Here is a 21,550-nt window from a genome sequence, read left to right on the forward strand (position 1 = left end):
ACGATCCGATCAGCAGGGCTCTTGACTCCGGGATACAACTATTGTCCTGTTGTCGGGTTGCCCCAGATATAGGACTGGAGCCCTTTGATGTCCAGACCCTTGCGCCCGGAGGGGGCGGAGAGGCCGGGTAGGGAGCGGCCAGACGCCCAGCAGGAGAGGCGCCAGGCCCCAGAGAGCTGTGAGGTGATCGCACCTATTTGTGGAAGGACGGTTGGGGGTCCCATCGATACTGCCCTCCGCCGGGAGTGGGAAGGGTTCACGTGGTATCCCCCGGGCCAGGGGTTGGCGCCTCGATGTCGGGCCTCGCTGGGACAGAGGCCGGGTGAAGCGGGGTCACGCAGGTGGTCACGTGGAGTGACGTATAATCCAAAATGGAGGAGCCCCGAGGTGCATGGGACCGCGTGCGGCTTAGCGAGGGGGAACAGGACCACGCCACGAGGCCGGCTCCCACAGGCACCTCTTCTCTCCACCGTTTGTCTCTGGAGACCAAATTTGAGGCGGATTTGGGCAGGGGACACATAATTCGGCAGATGGAAGATTGCCCTGTATGCTCTACTGATTATTTTGTCTAGAGCCGTCGCATCTTTCCCTTGCATGGGTTCACTGCCGTATGTGAGCATTGGCTGTAGACGTGCCCTGATCATCTGTAGAAGGGGATCCAGTGATCGATAAGGGAGAACTTTCTTCAGGGGCTTCATTGAGAAATAGAATGTTGTGCCCTTCCGACGGATGGCCTCTAGTTGGGGTTTAAACGAACCTCTACTGTCTAATATTACACCTAGGTATTTATAATTGGCTACGTGGTCTAGCCTCTGTCCATCGAGGAACCATGCAAGTTTCTTTGTTTTATTATGGTTCACTGACTTTTGATTTGTTTAAGTTGATCTTTAATGCATTGTTTGATGAGAATGTATTGGTGGTGTCCAGGAGGTGTTGTAGTCCAATCGGGGACCGACTAATTAAGACCAGGTCCTCTACATATTGGAGGTTTGATAGTGTGATGTCTCCCAATCGTGGGGCATGCAATTTGGTTTTGTCCAGTTCTCCAGCAAGATCTGCGAGAAAAAGGTTAAACAGCATGGGGGCTAGAACACATCCTTGTTTTAGACCTTTGGTGGTGATGATTTGCCTTGAATGGTGCGTTCCAGTTCCCAGTTTAATCTTGACACAAGTGTTGGTGTGCAGTAGTTTCAGCTGTTTTAGAAGTGGCCCGGGAATCCCCCATTTTTCCAGTTTCTGCCAGAGTTTGCTGCGGTCTACATGGTCAAACACGGCACTGTAATCTATGAAGCATAGAAATAGCGAGCTCTTGGCTGTCTTAACCGCGTCTATCAGTAGGGTTCGTGCCACGATATCAGTTATTGTGCCCTGACCTCTGCAGAATCCGGTTTGGTTTGCAGGAATCCATGTGTTTTGTAGTTGCCCTGGATGTTAATTCCTCCAAGAGGAGTCCCGCATAGTACTTTGCCTCTGTGTCAATAAGGGCGATGAGTCGATGGTTACTTGGATTGCTCCTTTCGCCCTGTTTATAGATCTGGCTTATTATTGATCCTCTCCAAGATGATGGACATATCGCTGTTTCCCTAATTCCCTGGAAGACTGGCACCAGTGTATTGCTCCAGAAGTCAGCGTCTTGCTTGTACATTATTGGCGGGATTCCTTTGGGGCCAGGAGCGCCTTCTAATTGCCCTTTTGATATTTGTGGCTTAATCCTAACCGCTGTTGCTGCATGATTTTTTTCCTTCCTGTTTGTGGTTAGTTTCGAGCTTGTTGTTCCTTCCTCCTCTGGATTTGCAAGCTTACGCAGGATCTCAGTCTGGTTGGAGTCGTCGTATACTTCATGTTTGTGTATTCCTGTTTTGTTACTGCTTGGTTAGATATTGATTGTCCGAGTTTTTCCTCTGAGAGGGTCCCCCTCTGGGTTTTTATCATTGAAGTGATTTGATAAGTAGTGTGCCCATTCGGATTCAGATATATGTGAATTTATTCCTTTGTGTCCTGGGCGTTGGAGGCTATGGATTGTTTTCCAGAATCTGGCACTGTTCCTCTGTTTCAAGTCGCACACGATTTTCACCCAGAGTTCCTCGTTCATTTGCCTTTTCCTTCCCCAAGTCTTCTTTTTTTGCTGAGCCTTTAGGGTTCGCAACTCTTTTTGCAGGGCTTCATTGTTCGATTGTTTGCGGAGCTACCGTAGGATCTGGTTTATTTTTTGTTTTAGATTTTTTATCTCTGGTGTAATTACCTTTCCAAATATGCTGCTTGATATGTTCCCTTTGCGTTTTTTTGCTCTGTGGCGTATGCTGTTCCAAGTTCCATGTTTTAAACAGCAAAACCTGAGGTTGAAATAAATCAATACCCTCAAGAATATGTAATCCGATCAAATTAAAGGGACTCAACAAACAATATGCCCAAGTTTAAATCCTGTGATAATCTTAAATGGATGTGCAGTTATACAGTGGGCCTATTTTTAAAGCCTCTCATTCTCATCATTTACCTACCAGCCAACTAGAATGCTAAAATTTCTATTAGGGAAGACGGTGACTTGGATTGGCCAGTCTCTCTCTCTGCCTTCTGATGCAGCCATACCAGAAAGTGCAAGTTGAAGCAAGATGTGAAAAACACTTCGATGAGAAAAGCTGAAAATGCAGGAATATGTATTTGAGAAGAAAAGTCTGAAGTTGAATAAAATCAATACCCTCAAGACCCTTTAATCCTGTCAAATGAAAGGGTCCTCACAAACCAGGCCAGTCGCTTCTCAGATCAAGCCTGGGCTGCAAATGGGTTCTGCCCTATTAGGCTGACAGGATTTTTTGTTTTCGATCACTCAATTAAAGGATCTTCACTGTGGGCGAGTCTCACTGCCTGAGTTTCATTTAGGGTAATTTCATAGTAATTGGACTGAGAGTGTTTACCACCAGTGTCCGCCTTTTAAGATAAGCCCACTGCAGTGCAGTTAGTGTAAGGGACACTGGGCTGGTTACGGGTGAATACATATGCACACTTGTGTGCACCCATGTGCAGGCTGCATGTGAGCGACTACCATTATGTGCAGCCCGGAAGATACACACAGCTATTCTGCATGTGCCAGTTTTAAACTGCAAAATCGACCTGTTAAAATAACCCCTTTTGAAAGCTCTAAACCTTCTTTTTAAATATTATTTAATCACCCCTAAGTAGGCCTTATTGCTCATAAATACAGCTTGCATGCTATTCAAAGAAGGCCAAGCAGAAATTAATTTTGAACACGTCCTTAAAGTGAAAAATATTGCAAAAAGTATTTTTTCAATGAGGCGAGACTAGTTGCTTCCATAGGGAAACACTGGGCTAATTGTTGCATTTAATACATTCTAAATTCGGATTAGTAGCCTCTAGAGAAATAATTAGTACTCATTTCTTTAGTTACTCATATTCCAATATAATGGTAAAATCACATTTGTTTTGCCTATTGAGAACAAGGCACTTTTAAAAAGTCACAATTATCCTGCCTAACACTTTTATGACTTCAACTGTCACCTGGCATTTGGACGGCTTCCCTGTGGTGAGATTTGTATTGCTTCCATACCGTGAAAAAACGGGTCTGGGTCTGGGGAGGGAGTTTCCTCCTTGAAAAGATGGCTTGACGGTTGTGCCCAGTAACTGGATTAACTTCAATGGGGCCTTCCCTGTCACAAGCAGATGTAGCTAACACTTGGGTCTGCTCACTCTTTTGCCCTTCTAGTCAGGCTGGGACCAAAACCAGTGGAAAGGGGGGCTGCCCCATAATTGGTTTGGGGTGACCACAAGGCAGGGTTTGTCCATTATAGTATCTACACCTCTGGGTGGGCGCACAAGCTCTGACGAGAGGAAGAAGGGTTTTTCCATACTGGATTGTTACAGAATGCTATGCAGGAGCATTAGGACAAGAGTGGAGAGATGATATGGCTTCCTAGGATTGGCCAGGGGTGCCTGACATCTCACATTTTCCACCCACACTTATAAATCCCAGCAAAAGGGAGAGACAGAGAGCAAAACCCTGCACCTGGGCAGGGATAACATCAGAATTATAGCAGTCATTCTTCCTGGCAGGAGTTCACAGGTCCAAAAGTGCACTAAAGAGTTGGTGTCTGAGGTCCAATATTTGTTCAAGGTGCTCTTTGAAGTGCAAAGGTATCCTGCTTCCCCTACCCTGGCTGCAGATTAACTACAGGGGTATGCAGCCCATTGTGTGGAGGCAGGACACAGCTTATGTAAATAGGGCTGTGCACAGCTCTGCCCTCACATCCTGGTACACCTAAGTTTTCTATTGTGTGTGGCTGTCTAGGATGAATACACAGCTGCACCCAGTCATGTGACCCAGAGACAGGCTGCATACACTAAATAGCTAAGGCATGAATAAGAAAGATTTCTAAAAGTGGCATTTAAAAAGATTTATTTTAAAATCTGACCGCGCCATAAGTGAGGATTTTTCGTTACAATTTCAAGGACATCAAACATAAATAGGTTACACATTCCCATTTGGAAGCTATGAGTTATTAAATGTAATAAGGTAACTCCAATATTATGGAAGAGGTAGGGCAGGTAGACCTTAAAAGCTTATGTCCAACATTTAAAATACACTGCACACTGCCATCTGGGCTGTCCAGGGCCTATCCTAGGGGAGACTTATATGTATTAAAAAAGGTTTTGGCCTGACAAAAGGTTTATTTTGCCAGTTCTAAATGGCAGTTCAAAACTGCACATATGGGCTGCAATCGCAGGACTGAGGCATGTGTAAAAGGGTTACCTAAGTGGGTGGCACAATCAGTGCTACATGCACACTAGAAGCATTTAATTCACAGGCCCTGGATACATGAAGTGCCACTTTGCTAGGGACTTATAAGCAACTTTATTATGATAATTGGGTGTAAGCCAATTCTACCATGTTTAAAGGCGAGAGCACTTTAGCACTGTTTAGCAATGGTAAAGTGCTCAGAGTCCCAAGGCCAACAAAAACAAATTCAGCAAAAAGTGGAGGGTAAAGGTAAAATGTGTGGGTGTGACCCTTAAGAGAGGGCAAGGTGCAACAAACTTCACACAAAGGGTTGTAATCATTTTGAGCTGGATCACATTTTCAGTAGAAATGGCATTTTGCACAGACACATCAGCCACACAACATTCATTCCATTCAAAATCCTGACCATCGATAGAATTTAAAGGAGCCCTGTTAAAAAAATCTGCCAGATGGATTTTAATATCACTAGCTATAATCCAAATAATGTAAGTACTTCCTGCAACGTGTGGTATAGCTTTGGTCATCCTACATGTAGTGAGAAGTCTGGCAAGGGGGTTATGGTCTATCCTTAAAGTAAACTCTGCACTCCAAACAGACTGTCTCAAATAGTTCACACCCCACACTAAAGACAACACTTCCTTTTCAGTAACAGAAAAAACTCCTCTGATAGGCAATCTGGATGCACATGCTATCATAATCTCCTTGCCACCAGCCTTGACATGGGAAAATACTGCGCTTAATCCTTAGTTACTAGTGTCTGTGGTGATCACTGCCTTGAAGGATGAATCTAAACCACTCAATGTTATAGCTTTACTAATATCAGTTTTTGTGGCATCTAAATTTTGCTGCAAGGAACTAATGTCGTCCTTACTTTTGGGGATTTGTGAGTTGGTGATCGCCTCCACTAACTTCAGCTTAGCCAATATTCCCTTGTCACAAACCAGATGTTCCAGGTCGGTAATAGACTCTTTTTGCATTTGGAAATCTCAGCTGTTAAACTTTACCTTCAAGTGACCTCAACACAATGTGTAAACTAAATTCATGCTATTTCCTAGTTTTAACCATAACTAAGATTTCATTCTAGAAGAAAGCTATTCCATCCAGGCCTTTTAGGATATTGTGCAAGAGGCACTGAAACACCCCCGAAGCAAGACCAAACAGCATGCAGTGAAATTGATAAAAACCAAGGGGAGTTATAAAGGATATTAAGGGTTTACTATCCAGTAACTGATGATAAGCAGACTTCCTGTGTAATACTATTTCACATCTTCGGCCATGGACAGAAGCTCACAAATTTTTGGTAATGGGAATTTATCAATTTGAATACTGCGGTTAAGATCCCTCAAGTCAACTCAAAGTCTAATTTTGCCATTCTGACGTCTAGCTACCACTAAGTTTGTCATCTATTCAGAGGATTCTACTTGCACAATTATTTTTGCCTTTTCCAACTTATTCAATTCCTTCTCAACCTCTTCTCTGATAGCAAAAAGAATATTCCTCACTTTGTGCAAAATTGGAACAGCATTCTTTTTAAGTACTATTTTGTGAGAAAACCCTTTAAGTTCTCTTTCCTCACCAGTAAAAGCCTTGGAATACACATTCACCAATTACAAAAAGATATTTCTGACTAACAAGTACCACTTGCTCAGGACTATTGGGATCAAGTGTAATCCACAGGGCTCATAGGTCTGTCCATAAGAATACCAATAGACCCTTCTCTGGAACAGCCTATCTACCTTTATGTGTCAAGGCTAATAATGTGTCTCCATAAAGGAAATAGGCTTCCCAATAAAACTCTCAGGATGTTATTCAGTGGGTAGTTGCTGCATCCCTAAAGTGTTGATAAACTTCTCCTCCCACAAGACCTTATTGAGAATGGTGTATGGTGATCCTGAATCTGCTACGATGTTAAGTATAACCCCCCAAAATATTTATTTCACAAACAGGTTTGTTTGTGAGTGTGGATTAATATCTAAAAAGTTGGTTTCAATACTTAGTACAGCGTTACCATTTTTTACATTCACATGAGAAATCTCCGAATCAGACTCTTCCTGCACAAATGTGACTTCTTTCTACACACCGTGACATAGTAACCCTTATTCCTACAATGCAAACACTTTTGTTTAATAGTGGGAAAGTTCTTGTCATGAGCAAGAGGATCACTGTTGCCACAAAGGTAACATTCTCTATTTTTGGAACTTGAAACCATGTTATTGTTACCTGGAGAGTTTTACCAGCATTTATTGTACATTTCTCATCTTTTCTAAATGGGTGCATTATTTTGTTTGTTACTTCACACACTTGTTCGGGCTCCAAAAGACTGACATCGACAGCTTAGGTAAATCTTTTCAATTACTTTGATTTTCAGAAAAGCAATTACATCCTTTAATGGTGAATTGCCCGATACCCACAAGTTCTCTTGAATACATGTATTGCTAGTGTGCATTATAATTTGATCTCTTATCAGATCACCATGAAGATTGCCAAATATGCATGTTATGGACAATTTCTTTAAGGAGGAAACATAAACCTCTACAGGTTTATGTTTGTTTTGCTTCATCTGGAAAAGATTATATTCATCTATGGCCACATAAATGATAACAGAAAAATAGGCATCCAAATCCTCAAACGTATTATTGTACACATCTGATTACTCGCTTTACCTGTCTTTTTCTTCCACTTGGTTTAAAATGTGTAGGGCCCCAGGACCCAATGGGTGCAGCAATATCTTTATTTTCCATGATGGTGTAAATCCTTCTTCATTTTCATCCTCTAATGTAGTGATGTAATTAGAGAAGTACTCTTTCCATTCTGGCCATTTCATAAACGGATCACTTGGCGCTTGTAAAAATGCTTGAGGGTCAATGAAAAGGTGCGTGAAGCACATGTTGGAGATGTTCTAACAGCATACATTTTAAATGCCAATATTCCCAGAGAAACTAATAACTACAATGGCAATGGCACTAGAACGATGGTAGCATGATGCAGCTGCACACTGATTCCCAAGTCTGCAAGTAATAATGGCAATAAATCCAGGGACTGCCCAATCCAATATGGCGGCAAGCAGCGCAAAGTTGCCCTAACACTGCATATTCTCTTTACTTCAGCTCTAGGCGGCTTCATTCATAATGGCAGTACGCATCATGGTAATGGTTAAACGCCACGTATTGTATTTTCAGTCTTTGGAGATTACCCAATTCAAAATGACATCATGCAGTATGATGATGTTTGAAAGCTGCATGCTGTGTGCCCTCCAATACTAAGATGGCAGTAGATGGTGCAGTGATGCTGTGCTGCTGCACATGAAGTTTCTCAAAAATGGGTGCTCGCGACAAGTTCCCACGCCACCACAAAAAAACGAACATCGCTGATATACAAAATAGGAACCCAGCTGCCGTCTAGGAATGCTTGAAACAGCACCAGTGCAAACGAGATAGGAGTAAGCACAATCTGACCAGTCCACTTCTGACATGAAGCAAAAGATGTGTGCAAGGTTTCTGGATGCTGTGGGCTCATGGACTGTGCTGCAGCTCATCATCAAATTGTAGGAAGGACAACACGATGTGGATTCAAAAGTATGTTTCCTTTATTAGCAGTAGCCCGGGCTCAATCCTTGCTGGCCTACTCACACCAGCTGTCCACTCAGGAAACGCCCTCAGATTCTACTCTGTTCTAGCTGTTATAGCTGATATCACATTTTATAGAATGCTGAAGACACAACACTGCTCTTACCTTGATGCACAAGTTCCATCTTCCTCACTAGCACGATAACTTGAATGTAACTTGGTTCATATGTCCTTGTATGATGTTTGCGTACCACAAAAAAGCTATTATGTAAGTTCCATCTTCGTCATCTCCTGTAACTTACCTTCCTGTACCTTGGAGGATGGTGTCGGGGTCTCCCTTTGTGCATAGGCTTTGCACAGGTGTAAGATTAGCTAATGTTGTTAGTGATATGCGCGAATAGAGTTTGAGGAGCCCAGGTTACCCTGAACATCATTTCTCACTATGCCATGGGTAAAAAGCATGGTACAGGAATATGTGAGAAGGAATGTTGTGGAGAAGCTGCCTAGCAACCTGAAACATGGTCCTCCTTATAAGAAAACTCTCTGAATCCACTATACCAATCAATCTGCGTTGGAACATTGAGCTTTTCTCTTCAGAGGTTTTCAGAAAATGAAATTCCTATGTCTTTCAACGGATCCCTGGAGTTATCTGCTACTCCAATTTGAGTAGTGAGTGTAGAAAGGGATATTTAACTTGGGGACATTAAATTTGGCTAGCTTTTCACAATGGACCACTGAATCTGAGAACTCTCTTTCTTGTTTAAAGATCAATATTTTAAGTTTATTAGGTGTGTGGTCAATAAGCTTTGTAATTGTGGCAGTGCCCAAACATCCTTTCTGAAGAGTTATGGGACCCATGAACATCTAGAGCACATATTTAATATTGGCATTCATATTACAATGCATACATGTTTACTTTGAACCCATTCCATTACATTTATCATTTATTTCATCTTTTTACAGGCCTTTTGATATACCAAATTCAGTACATGTTTTTTTTGGGGTCCACTCCATTATAATTGTCAACAGTAGACTGTTTTGCATTAGAGGCAGAGTTCCAGAGGATCGCAAGTATGTGCTTCAGAGGCTAAGAACAGCACTGAATAACCTAAAACCACAGCACTAAAAAACAGATGAACCTCAAACCCTCTAGATTTTTGCTTTGTGCAAACGTCTACAGGTGTTCTAGCATACATATCTAATGTATTTATCTCCTCATTCTCTGGGTTCACTGTTTGTTTCTTGGTTTTCTAACTTCAACCTGAGGAAAAATGGAATAGCAAATGCAAACAAAACATAGGTGGTTTGATATGTAGCATAACTTTATTGTCAATAATTGATGTTTTTTCAAATATGAGGCACAATGCCTTATACCTTCTGTTGAATAGACATGTCACTTTGTTGGTGATTTATGTGGCGTATACAAAAAAGACATAAAGATCTAATAATCCGTGGCAGAATTGTGTGCACAGTTCCCCATCTCATTGAACAAGTGCCCACATTAGAATCTAGCTTGTATTACTGGTAATTAAAAATGAATAAGTGAATCACTGCATTGTTCTTTGAACATGGGTTATCCTTTCCTCTCCCTTTGCCTATGGACTTAAACAGGACAGATAGGTTCATTTTAATTTAAAATTATACAGCACATATTTTGAAAACGGTAATTTTTTCTACTACATATCAAAAAGTCATCACAATGACATGATTTTATTTTCACATTTTGTCTCCAAAAAGGTAAACAAATACTAGTAGGAAATTTGCACAAAAATGTTCTTAAAAAATCATTAAAGTGTTAAATAAGTCAGATATTAAATTTGCACATTTACAAGCACAACACTTTAGACATTAGTAACACTGAGTAATGGTTTAGACCATGCCTTACCACATATATGTGAATAAAGCTATTTGTGAAAGAGTTCATAGCAGCAACATAGGGACTTTGTTTTACATGGTGCCTATAGACATTTTTGAGAGAGTATATCACTCAGAAATTGATAATAAAATTGTTATTTCTGAATAATGTAATCTGAGCAAAAAATTGGATAACCTAGCAAATGTCATTTTTAACCAGTTGACTTAATAGGTAATTTGCAACACGCTGAATTGTAAGATTACGGCCACAGTAGGCATATGTATTTTGAACAACATATATTCAAGGTATATTACTTGCTAACTTTGAAATATAAAATTGTCATATATGTTATTGCTAAGAATAATGTTCCTTCATGGTACCACAAAATAACCTCTGTGTGCATAACTAGGAGAGTCTGATGATGGAAAAACATATATAAAGTGTATAATAAAATTCTTTTGAAATGAGACAAGAGGCTATCACGGTGCCTGCATTCCAACATATTCACAAATACTGTGCATGTATCTTCATTTAATGCATTTAACACGTCATATTAATATTTCACAATTGTTCATAAATTCCAAATTACATATTATTATTTTTTTGATTTAATTACGCAGATGTTTGAAAAGTTCGGGAGAGTGGGCCATGGATTTTCAAATTCAATTATCCATGTTAGTTGTAGTGTTTCCATTTTCCCTGGGGGGAGGGAGGGTGGGGTGCATTTGTTATACTTAGACACAGGTGCTAAGTCCTGGCATAAAGGGAAGAAGTTGGGCCTTGCATACAGTTATTGACCCAGACCAGGCAAGACTTCTGATAGCCCTGCACACCAATGACAGTAAGAGCAGTGGCGTAACACAGGCCCCACAGGCCCGCAGTGCGGGGAGCGCCAAGCTCCAGGGGGCCCCATCTGCACAGTACTCTGGCAGGAGAGCTCCCGATTTAGTCCAGAGGAGGCCCCTCCCTGTACCTTGCAGGGGGACCCCTTCAAGTTTCGTTACACAAGTGTGAAAGAGAGAGGCCCTTTGTTGTTGCAGATGCTCTAGCTGATATTAGAAAAGACATTTGTCATACACTGATCATGATCAAATAAACAGAATGATCCGGAAAGTGATTAAACATGCAAAAACGAATTTGGATGTCACTCCCCGTAGCTCGGCTTACAAAACTCAAAATACTGTTGAACTGCGATCTCCTAGACACCTGGGCTCGTATTACATTACTACAGAACTTCATCCTGGTTCGCACTGAGCGCAACCTGATCAGGTGGGCCGGTCCCAGACAGAAACCATGCCCATGGTACAAACAAATATATGTGCTGGCCCTACTTCAGGTCCAACCTCACGCCTGTACTTGGGACAGCACAGCATTGTTAGATGTACAGGTGGTTGCAAACCACAGATATATCTTTTGAAGCAGGGGGACTTTCATGAGTCAACTGTAGGAGCTGGACTCACCCACAGGCTGGAGCACTGAATGACTGTGCCAGGCAGCCGAGTAATTAATCTGGGGTCCCTGATGACTCCTACACCACCCCAAAAGACAACTTCAAAGAGACGTACTACCTGTACCACCTTTGCATAACGGCACAAGCATCTGCAGCCTCTTGTGTAATATGGAGGCACCACGTGGGCAAAAACAAACAGCGGTAAACACTTATTGCACCCCATGCTTACTTCTGTATTACATACAGCCTCTGGTAACACAGGTATCAAACAAAATGATTGACAAGTCTCTGCATCTATAGAAATGCGCAACTACTCGAAATTACATAAGCTCCTCTGCCACAAAAGGCTTTGCCTGACTAGCTGACAAACATGCTTAAAAGTGACTGCAGCGAAAACAATGCATGCTTATGGGGAAATAATACACCCACTACTAGATGTAATATAGATATATTAGCCAAATGTGTCCAGCAAATGAAAAAAAAGACAACCAAAGCAGAACTACTGAAATATACATATACATTGGGTGCCTAATAAATTCCAAAATATAGCAACAGAAATGGTAGCAAATGCTCCAAAAACAAATAAAAAAATGACATTCAATATAAACATACATATGACTAAAAATAGGAGAATATGTGCAAGCTGTTCTGATAAATAACTAATGTCAACGATGTTAAATTACGCCTGTGCCTAGTCTTTGTCAAAAGATCAAGACAACACTTGAAACAATTCTTCTACAGTTCTTTTTTGACATTCAGTGCTGTAGTACTCTATGATTCACCGGTTGTTGACTACAAGCGGTACTGCACCACTTTATTTGAAGTTCATGCGATTGGTGTCTTAGTAGCATCTACTGAAAGCATCTAGGGGCATATGTATCAAAATCCGTTATTGCGATTCTCAAATAGCGATTTTTTGAGAATCGCTATTTGAGAATCGCAAAACGGGATGTATTTAAAAATTCGCAAATATTTTGCGATTTCTTGTTATTCCTTAATTGCGATTAGCAAAGTGCGAAATTGCAATTAAGGAATACCTTCCCATTCATTCCTATGGGCCAGGAGGCCCATAGGAATGAATGGGAAGTCATTCTCAATTTGCGATTCGCAATTAGAGAATCGCAAATTATGAATAATTTCAAGGGTGCAAGGGTGTCATAAGGACACCCTGATGCACCCCTGAAATGAGCATGTGAGTGCATATGGCGCACATACATGCCCTAAGGGCATGTATGTGCGCCACATGGCACTTTGAAAAATGCCAAAATGTGCATTTTTCAAAGAAATCGCAAATTGGTAACTTGCGATTTCTTAAGGAGAAATTGCACAACTTGGGTGCTTATTACATAGCATTTAAGGAATCGCAATTTGCAATTCCTTAAATGCTTACGCAAAATTAAGGAATCGCAAAATTAGCGATTCCTTAATAATGTGATGCGAAAATGGCTCATACATCGCGTTTTGCGATTTTGTATCCGCAAACGCTGTTTTTTGCGAATTGCAGCGTTTGCGAATACAAAATCGTTTGATACATATGCCCCCTGGTCCTGTATCCTCCAGTTTCTGTCTCTACATGCCTGATGTAATAGGCAAGACCTAGTGCTGCTAATGCCATCACCACTATTAAAAGGATCTTCTTCATTAATTAGCGGACGAACATTGTTGTTCCATTTGCCAAGATAACTCATTGTTTCTTTCTTCTAAGCAAATTTGGAATTGTATGTTATTTATCTAGATGTCTGGCTTGGCTATTCCTTTGCACTTGGGACTGTAAATAGTGTAATCATTCTACATGAATTATATATATTTTATATATTTGGATATGGAATGAAGATTCTTAGGGATGCCTGGCAGAGGGAACAAAAGCCATAATGGCTGTCTAAGTACAGCATACTAAAACAAAACAAACGTTTTATCTACAAAGTATTGTGTGCAAATACTAGTATTTGCTTCACAGTGATTTATTAACGGCAGATACTTGTGTCTTTTTCATTAACAATTTTCGACAGTCAATTAAATACATTTACTTTAAAGGTATCGACAGAGATATGTAAGAATGGCATAAACAATCATGAATATGCTATGTATTGCCATTGTATAAAAATCTAAAAAGCCTCGTGACTTGTCTTTTACCCTTGTCCTTCTTATTATTCTGGATATATATATATGATTACTGACAAATCCAGTTTTATACTTAAATTCACTATCTTTCTAGTTGCCGCCTTTAAATCTATTCCCTAATTCAAAGCAAACTCACATTGGAGTATTTGAATGAGCCTTTGTTTATTGTTTAAGGGCAGTTCAACTTTCTAAATTCTCCTCAACCCGTGCTGTGAGTCACATTGGACACAGGAGTTCACATAGTCCTACTGCTTTGTCTTGAATTCCTCTTCACATTGTCAGGTGCCAGTCTTCCATTACATACACTCTAATGGTGTTCCTGCTGAATACCGAGTAGAAAACATTGTGGGACCTTACCTAATTCCACGTGGATGTACCTTGACTATATGTATATCTTGAAGGTACATAAATGTGGAGTTAAGAATAGTAAACCTATATTTCCTCTAAATGCACTTACCTTTTGATATTTCGGTCCTCAATATGTTGTCCTCAATATTAGCGTATCACTATATTCCTGTTCTCGACATTTTAACTGATGAAAACAATGATATACAGTTATTAAAAAATACATACCTCTCCTCCACTTTCAGTTACAGTGCTCATAGGCTTCTTTTAATCTCCTTTATTGTTTAATTTGTTTAAGACCACTGTCTGAGACTGATCAAATATATGAATATAGTGACCTTCTACTGAAGAAAACATTACTGAAAGCTAATTGTGTTTTCCTCAATTGGACAACATAAAAAGTTGAATTTATAGGTCTTGTCCGTCTCATGTAAATGTGGCTTGCCCTCTGTCATGCAAAGATTAACTGAGTGGGCTGAACCTCAGAACAACTACAGAAATATAAGACACAAGGGACACCTATTTGCACCATTTAGCTGCTACAAACTGGAGCATAATGATATTAAACCAGTACACATCATAGAAAGACCTTAAAACTAGGATACATGTTGCCAAGACAGTTTGTGAGACAATCTGTAAGACATGGATTGCTTATAAGCATATCTAAGTGAGTGATCTAGATTTTGACAAATAAATATTTATCCATAAATAAGTATTATTTAATATATTGTGGGTGTCTCTTTGTTTCCAAGCAAAGCTGTCTACAGATCATACACGAACTCGGAGAAATTTGGAGTGGAATGTATGCAATTTCAACAGTATAATTGCTCAAAATTAACAACTGTGGATCACACAAGTACACATTTATGATATGCCCTATGATATAAATGGATTTTCCCTTCTTTTTGATCATATGCCCTAAACTTAGACCCTTATTCAGATTTGAAAAACTTGAGTAATTTTAATGTATCCTCTTTCCAATTGCGTAAATATTAAACCTTGATTTGAAATTATTATGTTTTATCTCAGTCAGTCAGTCGGTTTTATCTATTTCCCTACTACAAATAATATGCTTTACTTTGTATTAAACACGCAGCAAATATATTGGAAATTGCCAAGCTCATATTAAATAATGATATGATGATAATAGTGATGTACAGCAACCTGCCATTATTTACACGATGTTGAATGTAGACTCTAACGCCAGCATGGTTATACTATTCCTTAAGCTGGTGAGACCTATCACTTTGCCGAAAGCCAAGTGGGACCAGATGTGATCCCTGAGACTTTTTATCAGAAAGACCTCAATTTATGAACAGGGATTCTAGTCAAGGCTCATAATGGCACATTAGCATGAAATTTTACTCCTACATCTTGGCAATCAGCCAATATAGTCCTGCTATATAAAATAGGGAGCTGGGGATTGACCAGCCAATTATAGACCAATTTCCCTTTTGGACTCAGTGGGCCAGGTGTTGCTCAACCATTTACAGGGTTGGGTTAACACAAAGGATATTCTGCGAGATGCCCACTGGTTTTAGAAAAGCATTAGGTACATTTGACAAGAGCCCACATATTCTTTAAATAAAATATGTTGATATAAAAAGTCCCCCTATATCTGGCCTCTGTTGGTTTAAAGCAACTATCCGTTTGGTCATTAGGCCTAAAGTTTGGAACACACTACAATCACTGGGGGTCAATCAGTCCCTATTAACAGCTATTTAAGGCCTTCTTATGGAAACAATGGTCTGTGTCGCTATGGGCAATCTGGAGAATGCACTGATAGATTTGTTATTCATCAGATGTTGGTCAAAGCTGTGCAGTAACTTCTCTGTTATTTTACTTTTTCCTAAATGATGTTGTGGCATTTATGGAGAAATCCAACTGTGATTCTCCAAAACTGCTTAGCACAAAAATGCCTATTCTCCTCTACGCAGATGCTGAAATTTTACTATCATTGAGCGAGAACTTGGAACACAGGTTTCTTGATAAAGTTGTAAGTGCTTGTAGCAGGAAGAAGCTGATTCTTAATATTTTAGAAATGAAAGTCATGACAATCAAGTGTGCCCCCTCATATATGGAAATAGTCAGTGCATTTGATTACTGAGATATTTACTTACACAAGAAACGTGATTGACTCTCCTATGAAGAACAAGCTGCAGTTACACTTAAACAAACCTCCCCTGCAGTCTTGAGTTCAAACTGAAGGTTTTATAGTGAACCAATAACTGCAACTCTACAAGTATGTCGGCAAACGTGGTAGCAAAATCTCTATATGGTGCTGAATATTGTTTTTTATTATATATTCATTGAGTTCTTTTTAATTATGAAATTTGCAGTATTATGTTATATTATGTCAAAATTGTTAAGGTTTTTATTAACTAAACACTAAATCCACTGCTACTACTATATGGTGCCAAAATCTGGAGCCTTAACAGGGTCAAGGAGATGCAAGTAATGGAAAATAACGTTCTACTCTTCTTGCTAAAGTTAAGACCTATCCTGTTTTCAAAGAAAAGATGTGAGAAACGTGCACAAAAGTGGTGCATCCTATCCTTAAAAGTATTCCTTTGCTGCTTTGTGGCAGATGACGTCTTGTGCACAGGCTACTAAAATATAAGTGTTTTACAGATGACTGTATGTAAAAAAGTACATAACTGCAGTGGTAGAAAATTTGTGTCAAAAATCAAAGTATGTTTACCCAGATGACACAGAATCAGACGTCTAAAAAATCTCCCAAACCACAAAAGTCCCTCGGTTGGAAACTAAACTGTGTGCTTGACAAATGAAGTTTAAAATGGCCGACGACTTTATAGATTAGACAGCAAAACACTGCTTCTGCATGGCCTGTCTCAGGATGAAAATCCATTGCCTTCAACCAAATGTACGCCCCAGCTTGAAGATAATGAAAGCGAGGTGACGGCAACCTAACAACATTTTACGCCAAACCTTCAAAATAAATCGAGTCCATTAGGCTGACACCACCTTCCTCATCTTTAGGCAGGGGTTTACGACTTCAACACAAAGAAAACAGCTTAAGAATCAGCAATTATGCCATTATATTGTCTTTTGATTGTATGGGGGTACACTAAGGAACTCAATATGAGGTCCCCCAATACAGGTGTGTTAATAGCGCACCAACAGGATTAATGAAATTGATGACACCAAACTTCAGGTGTGGGGAATTAATGGAGATTTCTGGTTGGGCCATGACGGCCCACTCAGTAAATAGGGGTCCATTAGCTGGTAATTCCTCATTTTTCATCAGCCGAAGTCTCTCGGGAAATAATGAGAGGAACCATCGGAGGTAACTTTATTAACTTTATTAGCATCTTCCACAGGATGCTGGTATTAGCTTTGCCAATTACTGGGCTTAAAATGTGGGCAACATATATTGTTGCTTGCCCGCGTTCTAAGCATTCCTGAGCGAACCTGTGGGCAGTGATGAGGCAGATGGGGAGAGCAGGTGTACATGCAAACTTTTGGGGAGGAACATTGAAAGGATGGTTGCTCACAAGTGGCTTAGCATCATCAATTTTTTATGGATTTGGCATAGGGCAATAATACTGAAAGGTAATGACGAGTTGCTAAGATTTTCAGGAAAAACGAGAACAGTAAGTCCTTAGGCCATGATATTGAATTAAGCCAGGAGCACAATTTGCCTTTTCGGACATTTGTGGAGTCCTGCTCCAATTTTTGTTTTATGGAAATAGCCATAACTGCCCACTTATTAAATATCTATCGTACGTGCACAATCATGCAACAGAGGGAATTAATTTTGCCCATGAGCATACTCCATCTTAATGAAATAAGCACATGGGCCAAAAGTCCTCCAGGCATGCTAAATATGTGCCTAGACAAAGTGGAAAACATTTATTTAATCTCATCTGGCTTTCCGTAGGCAGAAGGGGTCCCTGTTCCCTTTCAAATGCACATGAGAAAGTCCCTGAATTGATAGTGACAGTGAAGCCAGTGCTATGCTGTCACTAAATATGCAAAGGCACCATTCACCCTAACCCTTGATGAGGGCTCTGAAGATAAGTCCCCAAAGGAATGGGAAGCTCCACCAACAATATTGAGTTTTAAATTATTTTTCTGCTACAATATCATGTACAGAATATCAACTATCACCACATTGTCAAGGTAAGTATAAGTATAGATTTACTATTCTCTACTCCGCATCACATACATTGACAGTACTTTGAACTGATGCAGGAGACAGTGCTGTTGTTAGGTGTGGCTTGCTTTCTGAGTTACCTATTGCTACTAATACTTTCAAACATACATAGAGTGTGCTTTGGCTCTGCCCAGAGAAGTATATTTCCCTCTCACCTCATGCTATTCGCTGTTTTGCGTATCATTCGGCCTCCTAAGGCTTGATTACATCAAAGTCCGTTACGGACTATTTTATAGCTAAAAGTAAACTAAAGCATCACACAATAAATTCTTCATCTTAAAAATGGATTGTATACTTTCATAGTTTTTTTCTTTGTTTTTTTCACTGCAACAAGCTTTTTATGTTTTAGAATTGAAGCCGGAACAGCTGGTGTTGCTAATGCTCTTTAGTTATTAAGCTATATATCACTGGTTTGTGCATGATACACCTTCTGCTGGGCTCAGCAACACACCAGTGCCATGCATCTTTCTAAAACATGGCTCAATTTGATCGAAATTAACCTGTAGAGGTTTGTGTCCATAGTGCTATTACTGTGACCATTTGCATACGCATATGTTAAAAACTAACGTTTTCCTTTGAAGGAATTTCCTAACGTGTCAGAATATATTCAAACTGTGTTTTGTTTCCTAGGCATGAAAATAGCTGCTGAACTATCAGTCTCTGAGTATAGTGGAAAGGTCAACTGATCTGTATGATAAGACAACATCCAGTGCATGATACAGAAATATATTACAGTCACAGCTTTGTGAATACCACCTTAAGGATATGCAAAGGACATTATAGCTCTCTTTATAAACATACATTAGAAGCTGGAATGGTCTGGAATGTTTACATATTAGAAACAGATCTATACAACACAATGCCTTCCAAAAATCCCAAGTATAAAAGTTGTACAGCACATTATACAAACAGTGTTTTTCTAAAGGTCCTAAAAAACGTGTACCAATGTCACAATATTCCAAGAAGTCAACACTTGAAAATACCATACAATAAAGTTCTATAAGCAGTTACTTACATAATAATTAAAAAAAACACTTTAAACATGTATACAATGTTCACTTTAAAATTAACGTGTTAATACGTTTGTGCAAAACAAGCGAGCTTCTAAAATTATGTGGTGTCTCGTTTATATTTTACATAAAAAAAGGAATGGTGCTTCTTTCAGAAGTGTGTCTCCTTTTCTGTGATGGCAGATATGTTTCCGTCACCTCTCAGTTTAGCCTCGCAGTCATTCACTGTACTGGTACATGTGCCTGTCGCAACTTTTCCTCTCATCTTCAGGTCTGGGCTTGGCAGTATCAGTTTCTTTATTTTCTGTCAATTGTGATTAAAATAGATTTAGAAACAGTCCTTATTGATCACATTAAAGTCAAAATGATCAGTTATCACCCACCGTAAAGCGTTTCTAATGTACCTTAGCTAGATAGGGATAGCATTCTATTAGAACTATTCTGTAGCAGTTCCTGGAAACGTAAATATGTGTAACATATTAGAGAAGTGGTGCCTAATATCAGGAGAGAGTCAACAACACAAACAACTTAATCTAAAAGAAAGATGTGAAAAGTGATGAGTTGGATTAGGGAAATTGCACGCGTGGAGATATCTAGCTTCTGTTGTTCCCCAAAAGATTATGGAATTAGGAAAGTACCAAAATAGCACAGAGTCTCCAGTGTGTTTGCGAAACTTGGTCTGAGCATTTCACCACCAAGTCCATTGCAAGTTGGCACCGAAAATGCATCACTGGTACAAATGTTAAATGTCATGCTTAAGCTGCAGTGTAAAAGTGCACCATCTACATATATGACAAAAAATGTATGGCTTTCAGGATCAACATTGTGCTCTGGCTGGGCTGCAGTTTAAGAGCACGGCACTGATACATGGCAAACATAAGTGCCTTTGTAATGGAGGAAAACCATTTTTTATATTTTAGGGAAGTGAATGAACCCTTTAAGTGTGTTAATATGGAAAACAATAGCGGTAAGATATAAAACGATGCATTCATTTATGAAAAACAAATCTCATCCCTATTAACAAAATTGCCCGTCGTGAACTCCACATCAACCCCGACTCAAAAATACAAAGTCAGGCAAGCTCTGAGACCCAGGCCCGGGGTTACTAATTTAAAGGTCGCAGGTGGGATGACACGTGGCTGGCAGTTAACCACTTGGACAGGAAACCTTAGCTCAATCCTGTATATAGGTGCAACAACATTACAATGGTCAAGGGAGAATGGCCCTAATAAAGCATATATGGCCGGAGGGTGTATGACCATTTCTAAAGCAACATAAAGTCACACGCCACATGAGTTAGGGATACATATCCCATCAGAACATTGCACACGCAGTGGTCACTCGAGCCCATGCCAGACATCTAGACACGTTATTCATTGGCCGCATTGTGTCCACACAAGGTCGAGGCCCACCAGTAGAAAAATTATTAATTATTGACTCGAAGGCAGCAAAACCATTCTGCTCCCTTGATAATCCGCAGTAGAACTTTAAAACATGCTGGCACTCCAAAAGTCTTGAAATTAAAAAACATTTTTAAGTCCACCCTATCAGATTTTCTAGAGCCATTCCTCCTGGACACTTCTAAGGCTTCCAGGCCGTCAGAGACAGCACTTAGGGGGGCAGGACTCACCCCAGCAGAGGCCGCCAACAGGGTACAGCCAAGTTCCAATTGCTAGGCCCTTCAGGAGAAAAGTCTCTTGCAGCAGCCTGTTGTGTCCCTATAGCCACAAAGGAGTGCAGCCAACTTAACCTTGGAGTTCAATTCTTAGTCCAGGGCACAAATGGAAGAAGGCCTATCTCTTCAGATCTCTACACAGGTCTCAAACTGCAGGCCCAGTCCTCTTCTATTCTTCTGTTTTTCTGTTGGTCCAGAGAATGTTCTGATGAGCTGTGGAAGGGATGACAACTTTGAAGGTTTCACCAACCAGTCGGTTGGGTTGACACCTTGACATTTCCTAAATAATGAGAAATTGTTCCTGGGACAGCCTTTCTCACTTTTGCAGCACATCCTGATTGCCTTTCTGCATACTATTCAAAGTGCACTATACTGTGGCAAATCCAATGTGGCAGACTCTTTCTACCCCTTGAATAAGCTTGTGTGCCAGCCAAGGGAGTGATTAGGGAAATGAGTATTTCCCTCCTGCTCAGCTATGCCAAACTCGTTCTGGTACCTGCTCCCCCACCACTGGACTTGTGCCAAGCTGACTAATGATGGCCAATGGAAAAGATGGCTTTTCTTCAACAGGTCTCCATTTACACTTATCACTGTGAATGAT

At 40.2% G+C, this 21,550-nt stretch overlaps 1 protein-coding gene across 1 annotated transcript in view; it reads right to left on the reverse strand.

Annotated features, from left to right (window-relative positions):
* Positions 1–9,617: 9,617 nt before the first annotated feature.
* LOC146797709 (sodium- and chloride-dependent GABA transporter 3) overlaps positions 9,618–21,550 on the reverse strand; it is a 929,762-nt gene continuing 917,829 nt past the window's right edge. Inside the window, exon 15 of the mRNA XM_085624875.1 lies at positions 9,618–19,578. Coding sequence (XP_085481001.1) covers positions 19,426–19,578 — 153 coding nt within the window. The 3' untranslated portion in view covers positions 9,618–19,425. The remainder of the gene's footprint in view (positions 19,579–21,550) is intronic.

This window comes from Triturus cristatus, chromosome 9 (assembly GCF_964204655.1).
Source record: "Triturus cristatus chromosome 9, aTriCri1.1, whole genome shotgun sequence".
Classification (NCBI taxonomy): Eukaryota; Metazoa; Chordata; class Amphibia; order Caudata; family Salamandridae; genus Triturus; species Triturus cristatus.